The 27,844-nt window shown below is 31.2% G+C and overlaps 1 protein-coding gene across 1 annotated transcript in view; it reads right to left on the bottom strand.

Annotated features, from left to right (window-relative positions):
* LOC129988194 (CD109 antigen-like) overlaps positions 1-27,844 on the bottom strand; it is a 164,509-nt gene that overhangs the window by 63,373 nt on the left and 73,292 nt on the right. The window contains exon 3 of the mRNA XM_056096351.1: positions 2,907-3,008. Within this exon, the coding sequence (XP_055952326.1) occupies positions 2,907-2,998 (92 nt within the window). The 5' untranslated portion in view covers positions 2,999-3,008. The remainder of the gene's footprint in view (positions 1-2,906; positions 3,009-27,844) is intronic.

The raw sequence follows: 27,844 nt of genomic DNA, 5'->3' as shown, positions 1-27,844 counted from the left end.
ATAATTTAAAACATAGTTTATTAAATCTCTAATGCTTGTAAAAGGGATAGTTCCTTTTTAAATATTCAAGCAATAATATTTTATTTATTTTTAATGAAATGAGCAATCAAAATATCTAGTATTACAATATTTCAATTACCAAAAACAGTCGTTGAAAATATTGCTCCATATTTAATTCAGAGATTCCCTCTCTCTCTCTCAAAAGGAGAAGTAATTTTGGGAAATAAGTTAATAAATGCATTAACAACTCTCCTCCAAACAGTACGGGATGCAATAAAAATTTCGAGGTCTCAAGTTACAGGCATGGCAGAATTGGTACAATGATATACTTGGCGCCCTTAGATAAAGAAGAATTAATGGGTCCTTTACCAATACGTTTATACGTACTCACATTGCATAGCTAAATAGAAATATATTTCATACAAAAAATTAATTTTGTAAAATTAGCGAAATATATACGTTGCGCAAACAGATAAAACTATTATTATATTGCTAAATAATTAAGAAATTGTATTTATAATTAAATGCAAGCTACGTTTTAATAATTTTTTTTTCATATGGAAGCCAAATGAGGAATTTTCCTTTGATGGGCAAGAAGTATTGCCTTTCACTCCTTCTATGACTGCATCTTTCATCCATAATAACACAATCATCCATTGCACAGGAATTATTCTTTTCAACAACAGTATGATTCCGAATTCCAACATCTACTCTGGCCACCGTTCAATGCCCACCTGAACTCTGTAGAGAATTTTTGCGTACCAGTGTCTTCTAAATTCTTTGGGTAATTGAATGCAAATTGAGATTCAGGTTCTATGATGTCCAATAAAATATTGAATTCAGGAATTTCAATACATTACCAATGCCAATACAAAATAAAAAAAAAATTAATCGGAGTTTAAGGTAATCATACTTCTCATCAGTATAGAATGTAACATGGCAAAAAGCGGGCAAATTTACAAAAAAAAAAAAAAAAAAAAAAAAAAAAAAAATACAGCAACCAGTAACACCCGCGCCCCCTCCATAATATTAAGAAATTAAAAATAAAGCAACCATAACATATCGAAATATATACCAGGTATTTAAAAATAGAACATTTGAAAAGAACTTGTAATATACTCTATTTTTGAACATCTTAATTATTATTATTTTTTTAATGTTTGCAAAAAAAATGATATTTTGGAATCGACATTTCATTCATTTCCTAATTCTCTACAAGAAAAAAATTTTGAAGACATTATAATTATTTTAATAGATTGAGAACTTAATTATCATTATTATTAATTAAATTTAATTCTGATTTAATACTATTATTTCCACCTTTTGTCTAGTTTCTGGTACAATAGATTATATGATTAAAATATAGAAAAGAATTAAAAAGATTTCTGTTCTATAGTACAAAATGTGCTTTCAAATTTTTTTTATTACATTCTTGTTTACGAAATATAGAAGGCAAAGCACTGCGATCGTCAGAAAAATTCAACTACAAGTGGCACAGATGTGTGAAAGCATTTTAGCACATTCAGGCGAGAACACTGTAGGAAATGACGGACATTGCAATATCGCATCACCAATAGATTATTCTAATATTATGTAAACAGTTTTTACGTATTTTTAATTGAATAATATTATTACGTAATTTCAAATTGAATAATATTTATTCAAGGATTACTAAGTAAGTAAGGATGCTAGTATCAATGTAATTGATTATGTAATGTTTTATATATTTATTTAATTATTATGTACATAAATTTCTAATGAATATTTAATTGGATTTCTAATGAATTCAATGTAGGCATCAATATTTGTGAAACTATGGATATTTTATTAGTATGGGTGCATTATAGGTTGTATTTACTTTGAATTTATTATCTTGAAGTGCTTCGTATTGATAGATTACATGTCTTTTAGGCAGAGTAGAAAGAAAGTGTTTAAAAGATTGGATTCATAAAGTCTGAATCGCAGCGTTGGCGATTGTCGATTTGCTCATTGAATTGAATATAATTCTCTGAGGGTTGTCTTTGGCATCCTGTGCTGGTGGGGCAAAGTGGCGATTGGCGTCAGTATTTCTTTAGCATCATATGTTTTACGGGTATATTTACTTTATATTTATTACCTTGAAGTGTCTTGTATTGACAAAACTTGTTAATAGGTTGTGATGGAACGGGTCCTGTAGTTTAGATTAGCAACATTCAATAGCTTACTCCCTTAGATTAGAATAATTTCATTCTTTTATATTAGCTTATTCCTTTCGATTTCATTAGATTAGATGAGAATTGTGTTTTAGGCTAGAATCTTATCTTTTCCCCTTAGATTAGATTAGATTATATTCCATAAGCTTAGATAGCAACATTCCTTATCTTATATCATTAGTTTAGTTTTATTTTATTCTTCTATATCAGCTTATTCTATTCTATTTCAATTATTCTATTATATTAGATGAGGATTGTGCGAGTGGTTAGAATCTAAGCTTTCTCCATTAGATTAGACTAAATTCCATTAGCTTAGATTAGCGATATTAAAACTTATACGACGGAACGGGGTGTATTTACTTTAAATTTGTCTTGAAGTGCATTGTATTCATAGAACTTTCTGATAATTGATAGGTGCGTTCTAAATTACATGTCTTTCGGTCAGAGTGAGAGGAAAGTGTTTAAAGGAATAAGTTTATGAAATGTGTATTGGCGACAGAATTGGCGAATTAGTGTTGACGAATGTCGATTTGATCGTCGAAATTAGTATGATTCTGCGAGGGTTGGAGCCACGGTGGTTTGCCTGGTATCCTGTACTAGTGGGACAATGTGACGACTAGTATCAATTTTTTTTCTGACCCCCCCCCCCCTCCTCATGCTTTAAGAGTTGGAGTTACTTTTCACAACCAACTGATGAAGAATCGAGCGACTTACGGTTCGTGCTTGATCCTCTGACTGCGATCGCTGGGGTATTCCTGGGCAGATACTGTTCTGAGGCACCACAGAAGGAGCAGCCTCAAGATCATCTCGAAAGACCTGAAAGCAAATTAAATTTTACAAAATCAGTTTTTTTTCAATAGATTTTTATTATTTCACTAAAAAGTACAAATTTATATTTTATTCATTTTCTACTCTTTACTTTTAGACTGATAAACCAGTATTAAAAACATTGAAATCAATTCTTTTTTTTTAATTCCAGCAATTCCGAAACAATATTTCTGTATATTTTTGTTCTCATTAAAGATTTTTGTGTTCGCGATGTGTCTTTTTTTTAAAATAGTTTTCTTTATAAAAAATGTTTTTATTCATTATAAAGATTTTAGCAATTTGTTTCATTTCATTACTTATTTTTATTTATTTGTTTATCCTTCTTATTTATTTATTTATTTTTAATCTGCTCTTTTCACATCAAGCTTTGAAACTAAATCCGAAGGTTAAGAGATTCGACAATTTTTGAATTATTGCAAAACAATTTCTAACGGTCTAAATCCTACTAGGAAATAGCTTTAGGATTTTAACTAAAACAATAATCTAGCATAATAATCTATTTATAAATTCTTTTAAACCTTATATGCCATTGTGACCAGACTAATATGTTGACTGTCTCAAGCAATATTCGATTCAGCTTCATTTATTTAAGCAACTGTTTGCATGTGCTACAAAGTTTCAAAAATTGAAAATACTCCGTTCCTCTCTTCTCATTTTCTCTTGTACTACCATATTATCGCCTGGGCACAATTCAGATATGGGGATGAGCAGCTTCTGGAATGGTGTTTGGGTTTCGGCGTTTAGAGGGTTCTACAATGATAGGGCGTGCCGCCTAAGGAAAGGGTTTGTACCGTGACCGGTATGGTCCTTAGATCTCAACCTTAGTCCCCGTCTCTGCTGTTGTGGCCTCCGATCATTCAAATTTACCCGTGCACCTAGATCGGAGCAGTTGTTTATGTCTACACTTCTACATTTTGATGCGTTTTTCTGTTTAGTTTCACTGTAAAGAAAATTGAATAGAATAGGAATTCTGAACTTTTCTTACATTGACCGAACCAAGTCATCAAATCTCAAACAGATATATAATTTTGTTTAATGTCGCATTCGATCCTATATCTTATCACACTTCTGAGCCATTGCGTTCACATTCACACTCCGATAGAGCATCAAACCACTACCAGAATTTTCGATTAAAGTATGAGGCTAGCAGATTTACAATTCTTGAGATAAATATACATGCCAATTTTCATTCACAGATTCTGGTTGCGTTTTAAAGGTACCTTGCTCACTTCTACACGAGCGATATATATATATTGTGTGTATATTTTGAGTAAAATTTGATATAAATCTATGATTGTGGTGAAAAAAATCATGCCCCAAATTTCAATCTTCTTGAAAGATGGGTTTTAGAGTTAAAAATTTTTCAGACAGGCTCAATTACAAAAATTTTGGTTTTTTTCCAGTTTCGCGGAGGTTTGAATTAGGAAGATTCGTCCTTATCTGCTGATCGAATTTTTCCGAGATTACAGTGCTTTCTCTTTGAATAATATACGAGAAAGTTAAAAGTAACTGAACAGTCATTCTAAAATTTAGAATCAGATCAATAGTATCGACTAATACAATCGATTCATTTATTCAATGCTATGTATTAAACTTATTTTATAGTTATTTACATGGAATTTTATAACAATTTTCAATTGTCTCATAATATACTTAGTTTCAAATTTTGTACGCTTGAGTTTTCTTGATGACGAAACTCGAATTCAGTATTTTCAGAAGTTAATTATGAATTAATCTTTCTTCTAATTTTGGGACGCCACTTTATAGCAAATATGAGAGGAACTGTTTTCCCGAGATTCTTAATATTCATAATAACGATTTAAAAATTAAAAAGTAATAAAATAACTAAAATTAAAAGTCTTTTCTTTTGGTACGCCAATAAAAGATTTTTTTTTTATTTCCCCCTTTTTTATTATAAACACACTTGATAAACCAGTTCAAATATTGTTTCTTTATTTGTTTTGTTTCGATCCATTTTCTATTTCTGTGTCAGAAAGTTTCGAAAAAAGTACAGTTTGCTACATAACCAAAGTAAGTAAAGTTAGTATTGTGACACGCACAGGAGGGATGTCATCGCTCACACACGTCAGTCCCACTTCCGATGTTACATGGTCAGTTTTCCGTGCTTTTTAGGGCGATGATGGCTCGAACTGTTTGCTCAGACCTCCCACGCGTCTGCCAAACCAGTCACGCACAGTGAGAAAGAGTCGATGACAAAGTGATGGCATGCCGTCCCAAAATCATAAATAGGATTATTTAAGATATCATTCGATTTTTTTTCCCTCGGTGGATATTGTTTTTCTTGTAATTCAGTGTAACTCGCCAGCTCAGAGAGAACTGAACTTTTATAGGTCAGATTTCTAACTGAATATAAAGGTTCAATTCAAAAGTTCTATGACATTTTCATTCCAATTTCTAAAGCACAAAGGTTTATTTTCAACTTATAATTTCTCGTATACAAACAATAGAGAAATTATTGTAATCGCCAATTATTCAAACTCGAAATTTTGACGAATGGAATATTAGACCACTCCCAGTCCTAAAAACACATGATTTTGGGCATTATGTTTGTTTGTCAGTCAGTCTGTCTGTCTATCTGTGAAAAGATGAATCAAAAACGATTTGAGTTGTACAACTGAAATTTGGAATATGAAATGAAAATCAAATTTGTAGATTTCTATCAAATTATCAGCAAAATTTTTCAAAGGAAGTCTGCCTGTTTGACAGCTCGAGTACAACACAAAGAACTAGATAAATGAAATTTAGTTCAGAGGTTTAACATCTAAAATACAGATACTTATCAAACTTTGAACCACATCCATCAAATGGTTGAACCTCTTTCGGATTGTACTTTCGTATGCATGTAAACACTATAACTCTTAAACGCAGTCCCTTAAGTCCATGAAATTCAGTACACTATATCCTGTGACTATAACATAGTTTCGCACCAAATTTTGGCGTCAGTACGAAGGTAAAAAGACGTCCAAAATACATATCCTCTCAATAATTTCAGTAAAGATATTAGATTCGCGATAAAAATCAATATTCGCAAATATCGTTCACCAATATTATGCAAATTATTAGTGGCCTGACCCTTGGTCCTCGAGTGCTTGCGAAAGACCTTTATTGAAATGTATGCAAGAAACTTTCAGGAAGACCATTCCCTCTCATTTTAACAAGTCAACGTGGTACTCTGTCCATTTTTCCAGCGGGATCCGATTTCATTGGTTCCTGATTACCTGAGATTTATACAAGGTTGCAATAACATTGCATGTATTTAGGTGTATTATTTTGGTGATCTCCAGATTAAAATTTATTAAAAGAATATAATTTTTTAAATGTATATTGTCAGTCAAAAATGACTATTTCAATCTGAACAAAAATAACGTTGATGATGATGTCGTGTCCGCGTTACCAAGGAAAGGGGTGCAGTAGCTTCTGAGGGTAAAGACCCCTGAGTACCCTAGGGCAGAAGTTTGACTTCTAGCTCAAATGAAGATGAAACTCACACATTCAATTGCACAACCCCTTTTTACAAGGGGGCACATTCACACACCTCACAGATAGAACACAAATGCAGAACAACCATGCCCGAACCGGGACTCGACCCCGGGACGCCCAAATCACGAGGAAGATTCGCTACTCCTATGCAAGGATGCCGGCAAAAATAACGTTGTCAGTCAAGATTGAATGAGGTGATCCAAACGGTCACTTCAGTGTCAGTCACTGATCTTTGGCACGATTCATGAAATATGAGAAAAAAAAAATCGGAATCGTCCAAAAATTTAAAATCGACATTCTCTCCACGTGTTAGACCTTCCTTAGTCCACAAACGCTCAGTTTTCTAATAACATTTGTCCACAAAGACGATCACTTAAAGCTCAAAGGATAAGAAGGATTGAATGTGGTACATAGTTTTTATATCATAATCACAAAGTTTTGATGAATTTAATTTCTGAGATATCTGCATGAATGTTCGCCTGTGTGCATATGAATATCATAGTTTCAACTCAATAATATAAAAGCAAAGAGAGTAGTCTCCTCCAAACTTTCTCACATGGTCTTATCCCCCATCACCCACAAAAAGTTATAGACTTGGGGAAAGACAGAGAACGCACTGCATCGCACTGGCGTATAATAGTTCAAAATATTATTCTTTGGCGTGAATTTAGCATTTTTACTGAATCTGATATGTCAACCTTGGCGAGTTTTTTTGGCGATGAATCCCTGAAACGTGGTGAAAAGTAGCCGAAATACGAATTTGTATTTTAGACGCGTTTTTCCAAACCGATTTATATCAAAATTTTGATACAAAGCTACGATTATATTCACAAAATCACAAATCAAATTTGATATATTTCCTAGTCATTGTGTTTTTGAAAGATCGTTTTTATATGCTACTGAAAGCGCAGACTGACAGACAGTCAACCGCTTGTTGGATCAGGCTCGAAATTTGATGGGTGTCTGCACTACAGATGCTAAATCTTTGTACCAAATTTTATCTATCTAGCTCCAATGGTTTTGAAATTACCATTCTAACTAATGTTCAAACAAATTTTCTCTGAATGGATATCATTTAAAATTTGAAAGGAATCTAAAAATTTGGTATTAAGTCCAAATAACAAATTAGCTCAAAGCATTTTTGAAATATCTTTGATGCAGGTGGAGGCACAGACATAATGACAAAAATGTTTTTCGAATTCAAGGAGATCTAAAGGTAAAGATTCGTCAAAATCTCGCGTTCGACTTTTTTGGCGATTATAATACTTCATATTTCCTACACGAAAGGTTTAAAAAAAAAAACCCCTTGTAAAGAGAAAAAAAATATTTTTAACATATTCTTTTCCACTTATTTATACAAAAATTTGATACAGATTATAATTTAGGTATCAAGACATCGAAAACGGATTTGTTCTGAAGTTGCATTTTGAGTGTTCGTATATATACAAACAGACCGACCGACAGATAGTCATCTCATTGAAGGATTTAACCCCAAATTTGATGCAATCTATGATATTAATGATAAATTTGCATTTTTGATTTCATCCAATAGCGTATTTGGATTTTTGAATTATCAAATTCAATTTAACAAGAGCAAATCCACAGACTTTCCGTTGGCGTATTTCATACAAAATTGGATAGAAAATGCAAATTTGGTCAATTTTCGTGCTTGAGGTTCATCGAATCTTTAATTTATAAAAAAAATGATTTAGATTTTGTTTAATTTATAAAGTTTTCTGGCAGACTTAATTAAAAAAATATATATACATGGTTTTAGGGCTCAAGGATTCTGAAAATTGAGATCCGTCTAAATACACAGATCTAATTTTTTGAGGATTTCAGTACTTTCTTTTTGTATACTTTGTATAGAAAATTGTTTAAAAATTCTGAACAGATTCAGAACATTTCTTGTTACAGAAAGGGAGTGATAAATAGAACTGTTAGTTTCTAACAAAACATTTACTCAAAAACATGTTCCGCCATCAAACAAACAAACAAAAAAACCATGGAGATAAAATAAAATGATAATGTCTGGTCATGAAATGAAGGGGGAAAAAATACGATACTCGCAACAACAATTCAAAACAAAACATAAAAAAACGAATAAAATAAGAAGTGACATGCCAAAACATTCTGCTTTACAGAATCGTACAAACGCAAGGGAAAAAAAAAAAGTAAGAAAGAAAGGCAACAGGTCTTGTGCAGATTCCAGTTCGAACACTCTTCGCAAGAAATTCTTCTTACACAGGTGTTTCTGTCCATTCCCCCTTCCTACCCGCCCTTGCTTTCAAGGGTAAAGGACTCGTGCTCTACCCGCCCAGCCACACCGGGCGAGGCTATTCCACCCGCAACCGTCACTGAAGCTTATGAGAAAACAAACAAAAGAAACGGAGCAGTTTTCTATTTGACTTTCTGATTGACGGTTTGAACGTAGCTGGGGAACGAAAATGAATTTTTCCAGATTTAAAATTTAATACTTACAGAGACGGTGAAGGATTACAAAAATTAAAAATTTCAAGCGATTCTTGAGAAATTTTTGTTGCATGGAATGTTATGAAGCAGTAGATAACGTGAATTCTATCGCTTTTTAATTCTCATATACGAAGTATAAAGAAAGCGTCGTAATCCTATAAAAAATGGAACTCGAGATTTTCATGAAACTTCACATTCCAGACCTCCCCGAGTTCGAAAAACACATTTTGTAGAAGATGTCTGTATGTCTGCCTGTGACAAAGATAACTCCGAAACATTTTGAACTAGACGGACGAAATTTGATACACTAAACTTGTAGCCTTTACACTAAATTGCTAAATTTCTATCAAATTTGTAGTCTTTACACTGAATTTCTAGATTTCAATCAAATTTGTAGTCTTTACACTGAATATTTAGATTTCTATCAAATTTGTAGTCTTTACACTAAATATTTAGATTTCTATCAAATTTGCAATCTTTATACTAAATTTCTATCAAATTTGTAGTCTTTACACTAAATTTGTAGATTTCTATCAAATTTGTAGTTTTTACACTAAATTTCTAGATTTCTATCAAATTTGTAGTCTTTACACTAAATTTCTAGATTTCTATTTTTGAGCAAAATCCGTTCAGAGGAAGTTTGTTGTCCACCTGTTCAAATATAAGTTAATACGATAACTACAAAGCGAAGAGAGCTAGATGGATAAAAATTGGACACATTGATTTAACATTCACAATGTAGACATCCATCAAGATTTTGAACCAAACCAGAAAGGAGTTGATTGTGTGGATCTGTATTTTCAGAAGCTTCTAAAATTATTTACTAAGTTTCAGATGAAAATCGAATTCGTACTTTTTTAATATACGACACTTCATTTATACATACTCGTACCTTAATAATTCAAAACAATATGACTATTTAGAGATTAAGAAATGTGTTATTTTTTTTACTCGAAGTAAAAAAAAAAATTATATACTAATGATTATAGTAAACAAACGCTTAACTAACTGGATTTAAGGTAATAGCTCAGAAAATATTATTTTTCCTCACTTTTATTCATTTCCAATCGCATCAGATGGCCAGTAGATTTGCGAGGAGTATTGGTTATATTTGATTTCAGATAAATCTTTTATCATAACTCATGGTTCATGATTCCGCCCAATCGCCTGGTATTAAAGCTGTTTTATTTTAATTGCCTTAGTTGAGCTCCGTTTATCGTGTACACGAAACTTTTCTGTGGAAATCTGTTCCCTGACATAATGTCGCTGTTAAATATGTAAATGTGGTTCATCTAATATATCATGCGGTATTGTAATTTCGATATTTAATCTGCACTTTATTCGTTTCTTAAACTACACGCATACTGAACAAAACCTTTATTCTTTAGTTTTCAACAACATTAGAAAATCACGTGATCAGTTAGTTGATGAAACGATGGAAACGAGCTGAACTTCAAGGCAACTATATTATATATTTTCAAAAAATAGACAAATTTTTTTTTAAATGCCAAAATTCAGCAAAAGTATGTACGTCTATTAAATTGTTATCACTAAAAAGACAATTTTTAAACTGCAATAATGTAGAATTCATTTTTGAGCGATGATATTTGGATGTTACAGCGGAAAAACCCTAAAATTCATCAAAAATTTTAATTAATTAAAATTTCGAAAAAAATTGCTCCGACGTGCCTATTTTCACCTTCCAAGGTACCAAATTTGGTAGCTGTAGATCAAATAGTCTGGCTTGCAAAGCGCCAAAACACAAACACACATATATATCTTTTTATTAATATAGATTATTTTCCTTGACAACAAAGATTTTCAAAGATATTATATATTCAAAAATACTGCTAATTATAATAATGCAAACAATAAGAACTTAAGGCGTTTTCATCCTATAATGTTTCAGATTAAAGATTCAGATTTGAATGATCGTCCTCATATGTTTTGTGTGTGTACATCGCATTTCATGATAAGATAAACTTATATAGCAGTACATTTTTCTCCCACTTAAAATGACCGCCTACTTAAATGAAGGTAGACTACATGCCTTTATGCAAAGAAATAAAAGCAAAGACCAAATTAATAATATTATTTAATATAAATAAAAGTCAATGTGGGTATATATGTGTAAATGTTTGTACGTATGCTCCAAACTCCCCGTAAATATCTGGGTCAATTCAATCAAATTTAGCACACTTATTATTTAAAACAAGAGACAAATGACTGTCAACTTTCCAAATTTCAAATTTTAAGTTAATATTCAATTAATAGAAATGAACCAAAATTTTGCCTTTTTTTCATAGCAATTTCAGGGCAAATTATTCCAGAAAAAATATCTTTAAACAATCTTAACATTTAGAATTTTACCAATTCAGTGATATTGGTTTCATTTCCATGCAATTGTTCTTTTAATCGTTATTAATTTTTTAAAAAAAATTAAAAGCCTTAAAATTGAAGTTAACTTTGAACTATTCCTTCACTATTTTTTAAATTTTTGCTTTATTTTAATACATGTATTTTTTAACCTGTTTGCATGCATTCCAAAATAATGATTTAACAACATTTAAATCAGGTATAAGTTAATCACTCAAACTAAGGCAAGAAAAGTATCTTTTTTAAGAGCAGATGAAACAGATATTCGATGACTGCACCAGCTTGAAACTATGAGAAATCGATTAACATTTTACCTTTTTTTTCCCTAGGAAAATTCGGAGGATATTATTCTTAAAAAAATGTACATCATCTTGATATTAAAAATTTCACCTTTCCCACGGTACCAATTACATTTTCATGCAATTTTTCATTCAATTGTTATTAATTGTTTAGAAAATTTAACGCAGAATATTTTAAAAGAATGAAATTTCCAAATACTCTTTAGCTGGAGAGCATTAAGACTTTGAATAATTCAATACTTAATTTGCAAAATTTATTTTTCATTTCAATACTTATATCTTAAAACGAGTTTTGTATATTGTAATACTTTATGAAAAGAAATTTCTGCTCTAAAAATATAATGCTTGAAAGATTTTAATCCCAAGCAATAACAACAGTGAAAAGATGATAACATTACAAGTCTACTTGAATCAAAGTCTACGATTATCTAAGTAATAAATTTAAATAATCTAGCAAAACACCAAAATATACTTTTTGAGCTCTGAAAGGTCGAATTTTTAACATTAGCAATAAGAATAGTAGGAAATGTTGATGGCTTGGTCACAATTCTTTGGGGACAAACATTTTTTGCATTTATTTCATGTTTCCTAATCCAATTGTTGGAGGGGAGGAGGTAATTATTTCCCCCCCCCCTCCGCTGGAGGCCATTTACCTTCCGTTCGCCATTAAGAGAAGAGTGAAAGTAGGCCGTTCTTTTATCCATTTTCTTGCATTAGAATTTTTCAAGTTTCTTTTTACTGATGCTTTTAAGGTCTCTTTGAAATGAATATTGGATCTATAGTATTAAAAATTATTTGCAAATATTCTCGGTTTAAAATTATTAATAGTATATGTTAATTTTTAATACGCTTTCGGCTTATTTACAATTATATTAAGCATCACTCAACATAAATGTTGCATATATAGCACTTTCTTGCATGTTATATATGCAAAGAGAAGGTATTGTCAACGTAAAAAAAAGAAAAAATTCGAGATTCTGATGAACTTTTGTGATTTGAAAAAATGCATTTTGGGAATAATGTCCATCTAACTGTGAATTGATGGATGGATGGATGGATATTGGATTTTTATGGCGCAAGATTGTGAATTGAATAATTCAAAAAATCAGCAAGCTATAAAACTAGTATAAAAAATAAATATGCATAGTTTTATTTGCGATAACTGCAATTGTATATTAAATTTGGATTAAAATCATCAACATCGCTTATCGTTTTGCTTATCCGTATGTTTAAACAAAGCTTTAACTCAAAAACACAACTAGTTAGATAAATGAAATTCGGTATGTAATCTTGGCATCACAAATATAAAAATGCATCAAATTTTTGGACCAGTCTGTCAAAAGATATAAAGAAAAATTCAGATGAATTCTCTTTAACTGAAGTACGAATATTATTTAAAAGGTTTCACAGGCCGTGGTGGTCTGGTGGGAATGCTGTTGCTTTGAAACTGGTTTGTCTCCAGGTTCTAAACCTGATTTCATCGAAAAGCCATTATGTAAATTAGCCTGTTGGGAAACGTCCTTCCATTGCTGTGATACGGAAATATGGAGAGGGTGGCGCCAGCTCAGATATCGTCCTCCTCATCTGACTGGGGTTTGAAATTACGATGTCCGACCCAAAAATATTCCTAGTATTGTTTTAAAAAGGTACGTCAATCAAACAAAAGAATGTTAAAAGTTATGTTAATAAAACTAAAGAAAGTTTACGAGAGGCACGTAAACACGATGTTTGATATCACTCCTTAACGCAGTTCTTCGGTATGTTATATATATTTCAAATTGGGATTTACTCTGGTAAATTAGCTTGCTGTCAGTTTTTGAATAATAGGTTAAAAATACTTTATCTTCTCACAAACTCAAAAAATATGAAGTAATGCATTTGAGAAATAATAAAAATCTATATTTCTTAAAATTTCAGAAATTTACTTCATTATATTAAAATCCATTGCAATTTTATTTATATTTTGAGCGGAATATTAAAAACCGTATTAGTTTACCTAATAAAGACAAAAAAAAAAGTGAATAAAATGGAAAGTAAAAGTCTCGTTAAAAATATTTTAAGAGGTTTTACTGGGGATCCTGGATGATTAAAAGACAATTTAATCTGGGACAATTTAATCCTAGAAAGTATTACTTCAGCAATTAAATTACATGTAATTATGGAAAATGTTAAAAAAAATAGAACAAAACTTATACTATCACACACAATATAACGGAAATGGGGAGCATCTAATCACTTCCATTTTAAAAGTGAATGAAAAGCAGCAATGAAGCCTAACTTTAAGGTGTTATATAAATAAATGCAAAGGGAGAAATAGTATTTCATTCCAAATCTTTTGATAGAAAGAAAAAAAAGTCTCTTTAAACTACAACAGTTTTAGTTTGGAATTGAAAGTTTGTAGTAACAATTCATTTAATATTTCATTAAAATACATGCGAAGTTGTATTTTAAATTTTATATACAAATTTTTAAATAGAGGGGTGATAATCTAAATGTTTCATATTCGAATGAAGGTTGAGCATTAATATCTGAAAATTAAAAGAAATATAGCTTAAATTTACTTTTGTTAGAACTAATAAATTCATCTATAGCCTGACTGAAACCCAAATGATTTAAAATTAATATTCGAAAATAGGATTTTAATATATCTTAAATTTCCTTTTATTTGAATAAATAAATTCCTATATATCCTGACTAAAAAACCCCTAAATTTAATTTTAAAAATTTATTTTCTTTTTATGGTATAATTGCTGGTAATCACTATTACTCGAGATGGAAATTATTTCTAAATCTTTAATTATTTTATTTAATTTTACAAAATCTTTCTAAAAACTTTACTTAACGAATCTTCATCGAATTTATAAGCAAAATTCGAGAACAAATTTATTCAATAGCCTGAATGATTTTTAATATTTTATATTAAATAACGCAGCGAGCGTGGACAATTGAAAAAAATTATTCATCTATAAAATGCTTTTAAGTACAGAGAGACATTAGATTAATTTATTTAAAAGTTCTCGCTCCCCTCTAAGTATCCGTCAACCATACTAATTTTTGAATAGAGTGATTTTTTCCCCCCGACATTTAAGTTTTTCTAACGTTTTACGTTTCGCATAGAAACAAAATTCAACAATCGGAACCGGGGACGGAGTGCGAAAAAGTGGCGAAGCAACTCTTTTGAACCTGTCATTCCCAGGTTGTGAGGTGAGCTCTAAAAGCAAGCACCACGCATCCGCGTTTTGCACCTGCTTTTGTCTCGAGTTCGTGACACACTCTAATCGCGCACGGACACGCACACGCACCACTCGCTAGGAATTTCCTATGTTACGAGTAATTAATTTCAGAAAAAATGTTTCATCTATACAAACTGCATTCTGGCCACAGGAATTCTCCAAATCTTTTCGTGTGTCCATATCAGAACTTCTTAAAATGGTTTCCCTCGCGATTCTAGCAACTTGCTCGACCTTTTTTATGCACGAAAAATATTTGCAAGAATAACTGTAGAAAAATCATTACAGTGCGGGAATGGGATACATATTTATTTAGTAAATTTGAGTAAAATTAATTGTTGGTAATTAATAATTGCAATAATGATTGTCGAAATTGGCACTGTACATTCTGTCCAAATGGTAAATATGTAGAGAGAAAGAAAGAAATGAAATGATCGTTAAAGATGGGAAAAAAATGGATAAATTCGATTATTTAGAAAATTTAAATAAAAATAATTGCTGACAATTAAAAATTGCAAGAGTGACTGTAGGAAAATAATTGCAATAATTTAATTTTGTACATTCTCTCCATATGGACACATATGAAAAGAGAAAGAGAAGAATGAAATCGTCATTAACGACTGATAAAAATTGGATGAAAAATTGGATTGGTTATTTAGCAATTCGGATGAAATAATTGCAAGAATAACCGTCGAAAAATAATTGCAAAAATTGCAGATTCTACATTCTTTCCAAATGTTTGCACACTTGAGAAAGAGAAGAATGAAATCAACATTAAAGATAAGAAAAATTGGATAAATATGGTTATTTGGTAAATCTAAATAAAATATTTTACAAAAGGATGCGCTCTTTTTAACATGCTGACAGCCAACCACGAAATAGTTCGTGCTTTGTACATGTCTCTAGATCTATGTAGCATATCAGCATGTTATTATTAATAGTCAAATGAAATAGAAGTTATCGAAATTGGTTCAGTTCATTCAGTTGGAATTCTCTAATATCCCATAAGAAACGCATTATGAAGCTGTATTTTTTCAAATACTCTCAAAAATGGAAATGTGGAAAAGGATAGACAACTCTTGGTGAGAAGTCAAAAGTGTTCAGATTTGAAATGAAGGAAATATTGGCAATGTGATATTTTTTATAATATTTTTTTAAATATATTTTTATTTTCTCGCATATAATGTAGGCACCATAATAGATAGATAGTTGATTTGATATGTATAACTGTTTAAAGAGTTTTCACTCTGTGCATCAGCTAAGTATACGAGAAAACACAGAATAATTTTAGCCATAGACTTCTTGCAATTTTTTCCGAATTCGAACGTTAATATGTTTTTAAAGATTAATCACTCAATTGGTTTTTAATGATTCTTCTCTAGATGTATAATGCATTTAAATTCAAGTAAAAAAAGATTTGATAATTCTCTGTTTATTTGAATGAATAGCCATTCATTACTTTATCAAGACGAAAGTAATTAATATCGAAGTAAACTTTTTTCATAATTTTAATTGATTTATAAAATGAATATAAGTCATTTAATGAATATAAGTCATTTATAAGTCGTATAAAATGAATATATGATTTATAAATGGAAATAATTCAATTTTTTTAAATTTTTTCCAAGATTTTTTTTATTTTTGTGTTTTTATTTAAAATGAGAATTTTTTTTAACTAATCGCATTTCCAATGACTTCAATTTATCGTCATCCTTTGGTTTAAAATAATTCTTTTTCATTTGAGTGCTATATGAAAGCTGTACTATCTTAATAACATTGAAGGTATTCGATAAAGAATCGCTTTTTCTTAACTCTCTATGCAGTGATATTTCCTTTTTCAGTTTAAGAGGGAAGGGGGAGATAAACGCATTGTTTTTTAAAAACATTCTTTTAACAACAAAATAAAAAATGTATTATAATAATTGTAATAATCGGGAATTTTTTTCACGAGATGCTGTTGAATCTACAGTGGTGGCCAAAATTGTGGACACTTTTGAAAATCGTTATGTTTTCTAACTTTGTATGCTTATAGAAAATGTTACATTTCACGAAATACAAACTCTTACATATCATTTCAAAGAAAATGTAATGCTTATTTCTACACAGAAAGCAAAATTCAAATATTTTCAATACAAGAAAAATTATTCTTACTTTAATCTGAATAACAAACACAGTGATGAAGCGGATTGGAATTTCTAACTTTCCTGAGCAATCACTGTTCTTATTCTGGGAACCAATCAAATGTTAATAACTGCCAGAAGAAGATGACATCATATTTAAGGTTGGATGACATCATATTAAGTCATTATTGTGCTTTTTTCTATAGAAGGAAGATTGTTTTTTATGTAATGAAATCACAAGTAAGAAATTTTGTTAAGCTTTTTAATATTTACTATTAATTGTTGTAAATAGTTCTAATATTTAGTCATGAAGCAATGCCATCAAATAAAAGAATAGATTGGACACTTTCAAAGGGAACTAAGCTTATTGTGTTACATGAATGTGATCTTTCCAATGCTGAAATTGCAAAACAAGTGGGTGGTTCAATAACTACATATGACATCCGAAAGTTTTGTTTACGATACTAGGAGACAAATTCAATAATAAACAAAGCAGGGAATGTCTGAAAAACTTACACCACCTGTTCCTGTCAGAAGAATGAAAAGACTATGTCTCCATGATCGAAGAATGTCATCAGTGGCCACCAGAAGTGAATTGAATGATGCTGGCATTTATGTCAGTACAAGAACAACCAGGAGAAGATTATTAGATGTTGGAATAAGAGGTAGAATTCAACGAAAAATTTTACAGCAGTATATAAAAAGATTACAGTGGACAAAAGAACACATTCATTGGCCAGATGATTAGTGGTTACAAGTTATACGGAGTGATGAAACAAAGATATTGTTATTTGGTAGCGATGGTGAAAATAGGTAAGACACAGAACAGGTGAAGAGCTACATCCTGAGTGCATTCAGGCAACTATGAAGAACTCAGTTAGTGTAATGATTTGGTCATGCGTGTCAGCAGACGGTATTGATCTCTTTCAAGTTATCGATGGGACATTAAATGCAAGAAAATACATTGCCACTATTCTAGAGCCAAAACTAACACCTTCCCTCAGAGATCTCTTTCCCAACAATGCATCATTTATTTTTCAGCAGGATTCAGTTCCTTGTCATACAGCAAAAATATCGAAAAAGTACTTTAGTACAAAGAGCATTGAATTGTTATCATGGCCAGGAAACAGTAATAAACTCAAAATTATTGAGAACTTATGGCACCGTTTGAAAACTCTTATATATATGAAGCGTTCATCATATAAAACAGGATTAATTGAGTCTATCATTGTTCCCTGGCATCCCGCAACAACGAAGAAAGAGTTTAAAACTGTCGTCAGCTCAATGAAACATCAGTGTGAAGCTGTAATAAAAAATAAAGGCTACCTTACTAAGCACTGGTAACTCATTGCAGTCATCAGCATTTAATGTATCTCGATATTTATTGCCTCTCAACTTTTTTTGAATTGAAAATATTTGAATTTTGCTTTTGATATTGACATCAGCATTAAATGCCCTTTAAAATGATGTGTAAGTGTTTCGATTTTGCGAAACGTTACATTTTCTATAAGCATATAAAGTTAGAAAACATAACGATTTTCAAAAGTGTCCACAATTTTGGCCACCACTGTATGCATTCCGCACACACACACACACACATACACACACGAAGTTTGAAAAAAATAAGACTTGAACTTATATCTACGAATATGATTACTTGAAAAGCACTGAGCTAAAAAGTATAAAAATTAGCACTTTACACCAAAATTGTAGATGTCTGTAAAATTTTATCTGTGGGAAGTTTTTAGGTTCATTCGAGTATCTTTGGATGTGGCAATTGAAGAAATCTCAAAAGAAGATAGAAGACAATTTAAGATATAGTATTATAAAAAGAATTACATATCTCTATAGAATTTTGGCTTAAATCCTTCGAATTTTCTAAAATCTATCAGTCCTTTTTTTCATGTAAAGATGAAAAGTGAACTCAAAAACACTACGATTACGATAAATGAAATTTGGCATGTTGCCGTGAGAACAAAATTGTAAATAGGTATCAAATTTTATACCCATAAATCAGAATTTCCAAAATGTACGCTTGACTTAAGTCACCTACATTACAAAACTATTTCTCTTCTGATTAGAATCAGTTTTATGTTTTCTGATTAGAATAAGTTTCAGAAATTTAGAATCACTTTTTAATTAATTAAAATTCTAATTAAAATTTCATAAAACCTTTCGAAGTGCACATTTCTACCCACTACGGTATACATGTATAAAATTTAGTAAATACACAACGAAATGGCCTGACCTGTACAGCGCCAAGACACATTATCTTTATTATTAGCATAGATACAAATGACTATATGCGCGGTGTTGTGTAAGTTTGTGAGGAAGTCAAGGGGATAATTTAGATTTCCCACTGGTTTTTTATGAAATCATAAGAATATATTGGAGAATGAGTTTTTCCTAGAGATTAATAGTCCCGAATAATATTGAACTTGCGCAGGTGTTGTGGACAATGCTTGATTTCGGCTTCCGATTGTTCAATCTCGCACAGTTTGTGAGCGTGAGGACCTTTCATCCTTCCAATATTCAGCTCGCACCTGCCTCTTAAGTTCACTGAATCGGGACTTGACACCACGTTCGTTCAAAAACGGAACCGAGACAGTGCCACTGGGTCACGCTGTTCTAACAGGGCATCATTTTAAAAAGCAAACTTTTGTATAAATATCTCATAATAATAGCTCTTCGTCTATTGATAACTTATGGGCAATCTGAGTGTTAAAATCATATATTAATGCTTAAAAATTTTGTTTGCCTAAATGAGTTTTAATAGTTTTTGATAATTTTCTTCAGATAAAATATGTTTCATAAATCGGATACGGCATTGTTTAACAGCACAACACGAAAAGCGTGACTGAAGTCATCTTTATTTTAAACTCTTGACATGGGTTGTAACCTGAATGCCACAGTCTAAATTAAAAGCCTTTAAAAAATGTTTGACTGTATATTTAACAAAAACGCGCGTGATTCTCGCAATGGATGCCTTATTATTCTTAAAGTAGCAACACTTTGTACTATAATATTGTTGAGTAAATACACACGAAACAATCAGGGGGGGGGGGGAGGACAAGGAGAGGAAGTGTTCTCACCGCCCTTCCTTTCAACTTTTTCATATACTTACACAAGATGGTCAGTTTTAAATTTCGTAGTAAAATGACAGAAATCGAGTATATATTTTGGATGCCGTCGCTTCATCGGAAATTTTACATAGATTTAACCTTTCTTTGCATGATTTTTTTTTCGTGAAATAAATCAGCATGATATAATTCATGATCTAGATAAAAGGAAGAATGCTTAAAAAAATCCTATATAAATGTATAATATAAAATAATTAAAAATTAGTATGATGGAAATATCCATCATCATGCAAATTTACATATTATGCTCAGTACAAAATCTTCCATGTCACTCTCGTCTAAATTTCTCCATTCATTATTGCTTTTATTAGTGAAAAATTCTCGGATTAGTTATAAAAAATATTCAAGAAATCGCACTTTCTTCCAATCACAACAAACAGCGGAATAGCAAGTTCAAACCCGTCATAATGATTGTGACATTTGATTTTTTTGGCAGCTACGTTCCTTATTATGCAATAGTCGTTGGAAAAGTTGCCAATAACAACCAATTTACAGTTTCACGTGTTTTGAGTACAATTTTCTGCTCACTAAATGCTACGATGAAAATTTCCGTTTTCATGCAGAGAAGGGTCAAAATGTTAGTGCCAAAGTCAAATACCGAATTTCTTTTATAAATTCCATTAAGTTTTAGAGTCAATCCTATTCGCATGGATATGAAAGTATAGCTCATCGGACTGTCAATTACTGTAAACATTTAGTTCAAAATCTGATACAGTTAGTTCTACGGTTCTCATCATACAATTCGTTGTTTCTCAGTTATTGTGTCCTTATGTCCACGTCAACTGACTGCCTACTTTCTAACTGATTTCGTCCCAGATCTGTCAGTTAGCAATTTTGATGTCAATAAGAAGCGCAAAATTTCACTCTCAGCTCAATGTATTTATTATTTAAACTCACGAATAGACACAGAAATTTAAATTCATAAATGCTGTTTTTTAGAAGTGGCTTGAAACTTTTATATTCATGATAGTTCTCCACGTTTCAGACATACTTACGTTCAGACAGTTCTAAAACCACTTTTAGTATTATGTCTGCCTGTCTGAGACAAGAATAACTCCAAAACGCTTTGAGCTAGACGGCTGAAAATAGATATAAGGTATTTAGACCAAATATGTAGATTTCTTTCAAATTCTGAGCAGATTCAGAAGAAATCTGTCTGGCTGCTCGAAGAGAAAATAACATGAAAACTACAAAACGAAGAGAGCCAGATCGATAAAATTGGATACACACAGTTAGTATTTATAGTCTGACAACTTTCGAATTTTGTACCAAATCCAACATGGAATTGAACATCTATGAATCTGTATTTTCAGAAGCATGTAAGCTCACTTATTTTAAAACGGAATGAAGAAAATATATCAAATTCGGTATGTAATTTTGTGAATGCAACTGCAGTTTTGTGTCAACATTTTGTTTCAATCGGTTCGAAAAAAACGCGTCTGAAACACAAATTCACCTTTGGAGAATGTGGGAGAAAGTTTTTGGTACACCACTCTTGCTGGTTTAAATAATTCTTGTACAAGAATTTCAAAATAGAGAAATCTAGAACTGTACCATTCATCGATCTGATTTTTATTCTAGCAAAACAGCAGTTCTAAGTTTTCAGGAGACAAGCGTTTAAAGCAAACCGTTTACACCACCTATCTGAAATACGTTGGGAAACAAGTAAACAAAGATTTTAAGGGACTGGAGAGTTTGTACACAAAGATTTAAACACCTCAATGTAATAATCTTTTCAACCCTCGCCACCGGAAACGACTGCCAGCAGCTGTTTTGGAAACTCTCCCTCCTCTTCCATCTTACTGAAGAGCAACTCTAAATATTTGCACCGACGCAGCTGCTCCAGCACTTTTACGTTTATTTCCGGCAACGAAATGCAACGGCCCAGCTTCCATGTTCATGTGAAATCGAAAATTTGTATAAGATTTTATATCATTACAAAATAAATGACAAGTAAGAAATGAAGCAAAAATACAATTATGTGGATTTTCTTTGTAGTATACAGTTTGTGCCCATATCTTATTTCTAAACCAGCGGAACTGGTCTCCCTAAATCTTTCTCGCAAACTCTCTAATGAAGGCGTTATCCCAGAGAACGTTTTTCAATGCATTAGCATACAATAGTTAAGGGATATTAATCTTCCGCGCGAATTTAACATTGCGTCTATCATGCTATCTACAGCGAGTTTTATGGCGGCTAATACATGGAACGCAGGTTATAGAATACAAAAATCAAATTTGCGCATCACTCGAGTTTTTCTCAACCGATTAAAACAAAAAAATGGACACACAACTACAAATGTAGTCACAAAATCCCAAACCAAATTTCATATGAAGTCCTTACATTTTTGATTTATTGCATTTACGTGTTTCTGACGATACAAACCGACAGACGGCCAATTCTTTTCGCTCAAATGTGTTATAGATGTTCATTTTCAGCACCGAATTTTTATCAAAATGGTACAGAGCTCTCTTTATTTTTTAGACAGATTAATTCACAACTTATATTCGAACAGCCGGGCATATGATTTTCCTCTGAACAGATTTTGTTCCAAATTTTACAAAAATCTACACATTTGATGTATACAAAATTACATTCATCTAGCTCAAAGCATTTTTGAATTATTTTTGTCAATAACAGGCAGCTATTTTCCAAGAATGTGTTTTTTTGGTCCCAGAGAGTTCTGAAACGATGGGATTCCGCTTTCGAATTTTTTTATGATTACAATATTTCTTCTATACTTCGCAAAGCGGACAACTCCAGAGAAAGCAGTATTTTAACATATGAATACTGTTAATTAGAGGATAAATATATATATATATATATATATATATATATATATATATATATATATATATATATATATATATATATATATATATATATATATATATAGAGAGAGAGAGAGAGAGAGAGAGAGAAGTAAGAAATATATATATATATATATATATATATATATAGAGAGAGAGAGAGAGAGAGAAGTAAGAAATATATATATATATATATATATATATAGAGAGAGAGAGAGAGAGAGAGAGAAGTAAGAAATATATATATATATATATATATATATAGAGAGAGAGAGAGAGAGAGAAGTAAGAAATATATATATATATATATATATATATATAGAGAGAGAGAGAGAGAGAAGTAAGAAATATATATATATATATATTTCTTACTCAGGTTTCTCAGGTCAACTCAGGTTTCTGATTCCTTGGGAATATAAATGGCCCGCGAAACTCGGAAGTTAAGGAGAAGCTGGTGCTCAAAATTTTATATATTTGCATATATATGAATTGTACAGAAATGCAAAAACTTACTTTAAACATATTTGCAAATTGGGTGGCACTCCACACTTTTAAGCACCAGATTTATTCGTCCGATTCGTGGCAGTTTTGAGAAATCCTAAAGACTGGCTTCATTCCCAAAATTATGTTATAAAAATTCTTGTCGATATTAAACGTAGAAACTTTCAAAATCAAATTCTCCATTTTTCTAATCTATCACCATATCAATGAAATTTGTTTTCAAACAGGTAGAGTTAGTCGTAAGTTATGCTTAAAGTTGTATTCATTGCACAATTTTAATAGAGGCTTATGCGCTAGATACTCCCGTTCGCTGTGACCTGGTGGTAAGATCACAGCGAACCGTCTAAGCAGGCCTGGTGCATGTTAAACCCGTCGGTGCCAAATGTCCTTTCGCTGTTGTGGAAATGTGGAGAGGGGCATATTAGATCATATGTTATCCTCGTCATCTGACCGCGGTTCAAAATGACGAAGTCCGCCCCAAAACAGCCCTAGTGTTGCTTTAAAAAGTGACGTAAATTTAACTAAACTAAATCCAGTTCCTCCCTTATTGCGAAGCTAATGTATACTAGCAATCAATCAGGGCAAAATTGGGGTTCGACGAGCAACGGATTTCCTCCTATCTTTACCCACTTGTTCTTGCGTTGGGTGGTGAACTTCCAGCCCGATTATTTATTTTCCCTCTTCCAATTTCAGAAACAATGTTGGGGTTGTTGAAACCGCGGTCCAGCTGTCAAGTTAATCGCGGGTCTTCTCTCTGATGCGGCGGCGTGCGTGGGAGGGAGTCCCTTTTCGTTGACACGCGCACAATTAGAGGAGACGTCGCAACTTTATTGCTGAAAGGGAAACACTTACACCCACTTGTGCTTTTCACTGCCCATTTATCAGAAAGGACATCAAAACGGCATTTTTTTTTCAGCTTTCTTTTGACACAAGAGCAGCCTTTCGATTCGGTGTTCTATCCCAGATGTGTATCTTGTTTATAGCGACGTTGCTTACCGAGAAACTGAAGAGCAACAGTCCTTTCAGAAAGAATTTGATGAAAGAGAATGATCTTTCAGTTCTGCCGTTAAGTGCTCGTGTTATTTCCTCTTTGTGACAGAATTTTATTTTTATCGCAAAACTTAAATATACTTTGTATAACAATCCTATAAACAATTAAAGATATAATATTTTATGGCTTAAATTAAGTAACATTATCACCGGTGAGGTTATTATATACATATTAGGTCATGTGACAGCTCAGCTGACATGTCTTTTTATTGTCTATAATATCTTCAATTTTTATTTATAAAATTAATTTTTTATTTTTATTTTTAAATTATATTCGATTCAATTATAAAAATTAAATAAAATGCCTATTATTTACTTATTTGATACAACTAGATGATTCTGGTGAAATTTCGTAGGAGATACCGAGGCAAATGAAGATGTTAACAGCTGACCCATTTTAATAAATATAATTTTTGAGAGAAACCGTTTTCCTTTGTAAATAATATTAGACCTTTTCTTATTTTGTATAGGAAAAGGTTCATTGAATTTGTTAAAAATTTACCCAATAGCTGGATAAATATTTATTTGAATTTTATCAATATTATTTTGTTATTTTTAAAAAGATAATGCAAAAATATCATCTTGCTCCATTATTTGGATAAGATGACGACTCAGATAAAAAAATGTGTATATTTTTATTCTTGGAAGATAAAATACAGTTGCACTCATGAACTGCATAGTTGAAAAAACTTCCTGGAATAGTATATAATGAAAGATTATTGTCCTTTAAGCTCTAACTCTGGATAAATTAATATAAATCAAAATCAGTATTTTTTTTTTAATTATAAAAATTTAAACTCAACTTTATTTTTTACCATTACTAGAGCTATTATGTGTAGTTTTTAGAGCATTCTATCTTAGTTTTTTGAAATGGATGAAAGTAATCTCACAGCATGTAGGAACTGTACTTTATTTTCTTAAGAAATTTCAGCTCAAGTCATGAACACCAGAAAAAAAATTTCAGTTTCTTAATAGTATTTTTTTTTTTTTTTGCATCTTGAACTTTTTATTTTTTGTTGCTTTAAATGTTCTTGTAGTGCCTTATGTGTTTTCCTTAAAACCAGCATATCTTCCAAAGATGAGATTGTTAAATTATTACCTGTAAGTATATACAGTTTGAACAATGATATGAAATAGTTTGTGGATGAAGTTGATCATGAAACTTGCCCAAAATAAGTAATAAATGAAAATAAATGTCAAATAAAAAACAATAAGAAGAATATAAGGCACGATGACGAGGTCATCCATTTACATCAGTCATTTTGCCTCGATTAGAAACTTTAAAAAAAGAATTTTTTAGTAAAATTAAAAAGAATCACATTTAAATAAACAGTAATAATAAAATGTGAATTATCTAAGGTAGTCATACGCAACAAAGAATAATCAAATATATTATCCTCTGGTCAGCTGATCTTACGCTGAAGACTTTAAAAATGACAACACTTCAGCCAAAATGCATCCGCATTATCTAGCAAGCAATGGAATAGCGGCAGTGGCTTTATTCAACAAATTTTTAGTGTCCAACAGTGTGGATAGCAAGCAATTTCCGTAAGATTGTGAAATTTGAATAATATGAACATAAAGCAAATCTTCCTTTATCTTGCCTCAATTTTCAACTTGGTCCGGTCTTCTTTCCTATTTCTTATTGGCCAAATAAAAGCAATAATTCATCAAGAATGAAAGAATTAATTAATATGTTAGTAAATATTACAGAATACATAAATATCGCATAGGTCAGAAATCATTCTTATTACTTACTTCGAATGGCAACAGTTAAATGTAAACAATTCATTATACGAATTTTTCAGACTGCTTCATTAGCAAGTAAAGTGAGCATTCATTTCAAAAAAGCTTCAAACTAATCTTGGGCGCTTTTTCAGATGCATTTAGTTCAATGATTCGTTAATGAGGAAGCTGCGAGGTATAATTAGAAACGCTCTAAATAGGATTCACCAAAAGTCTATTCACTAAGAGGTAATGAGATGCAAAATAATAAAAAAATAGACGTACAACAAAGCTTAATAGAGCTCAAAATCATGCTTAATTTTTACAAATGAATTATTAATGGAAATGGATGACCATATCTACCAAAATGATCATCTCACAAAAACCTTTTTTGCATTACTCTTAAAATTAAAAAAAAAAATTTCCTTTTTAATCATACTAATTTTATTTCCGCACATTGTTTTCTTTACTTTTAATAACATTTTTAAAAGTAATACATTAAACAATCAAACTTTTAATGTAATGAAATATAAACTCAACCGTGACGTTCATGTTTCTGTCAATATTAAAACTAAGATTTTTTTAAAAATACTTTCTTTGAATATGAATTCCGAAGTAAGACTTTCTCTCCAGTTTCATTTTTGTGTGTTGGTTTAATTTTTTTTACTTATTCATTTCAATTTATATATTTCAGTCTTATTAAATTACAAGATGATTTTTTAAAGAAATATATACCTTTTACATTAATATTTAACATCCTAAAAGTCAATAATTTGGGTGAACGATCTGGTCACCAAGTGCGATAATATATTGGAATAAAATAATTCAATTTGAATTCGCAAGTCTGTATTTCCTTATAGAAGTCTATATTCTATTGTGGATTGGGTGACTATATATGGATTTAACATCCAATTGATATTTACTTATTAAAGTAAAAGTATGGGGGTATTCAATCAACATCTAATGCTTATAGAAATGTTCATTCAGAATGTCCAAAACCGTTGTGAGAAATTTTTGAATAGAATTGCTAAAATCGTTTTCAATAAAGCTCCCCTCTATACAACTAAAGAAACTGTAATGAGAAACGAATCACTTGTATAGGTTAGACAGATATGAATTATTGAAAGACATTTAAAAATGGACAAATTAGTATGAAATTTTTGTGTTCAGAATTTCTACGAAACAATATGTCCAAGAATGGGGTAACACTGTAAGAGTTATGAAATATAGGATACTCTATAATCACTGGAAAGAAAATTATTACACATTGGTGAATTATTTTGTGTCTTATATAGTTCTAAAGTGCTACTGTTCTGACAAAATACTAATTAATTGTCTCCCATAAGATTTTGAGAAAGGAAAAACTAGGAAAATTGAATTTTTTACCAGTGTAGATAAACACTGTATTTCTACTAGGTATCACTTAATATGATATCTGGCTTCGATTTATAAGTACTGGCTACATAAAGGGAGTTTTATTATCCCTTCGAACGCCTTGAATGGCACTGACGCACAATAGTTACGAGATATTAACCTTAGGTATGAATTTAACATTGTTCCAGACTCTGTCGTGTGTTCCTTGGAGAATATTTTGGTGATT

Source organism: Argiope bruennichi, chromosome 10 (assembly GCF_947563725.1).
Source record: "Argiope bruennichi chromosome 10, qqArgBrue1.1, whole genome shotgun sequence".
Taxonomy (NCBI): domain Eukaryota; kingdom Metazoa; phylum Arthropoda; class Arachnida; order Araneae; family Araneidae; genus Argiope; species Argiope bruennichi.
The sequence above is the reverse complement of the archived record's forward strand: the minus strand, read 5'-3'. Positions and strand labels throughout refer to the sequence as shown.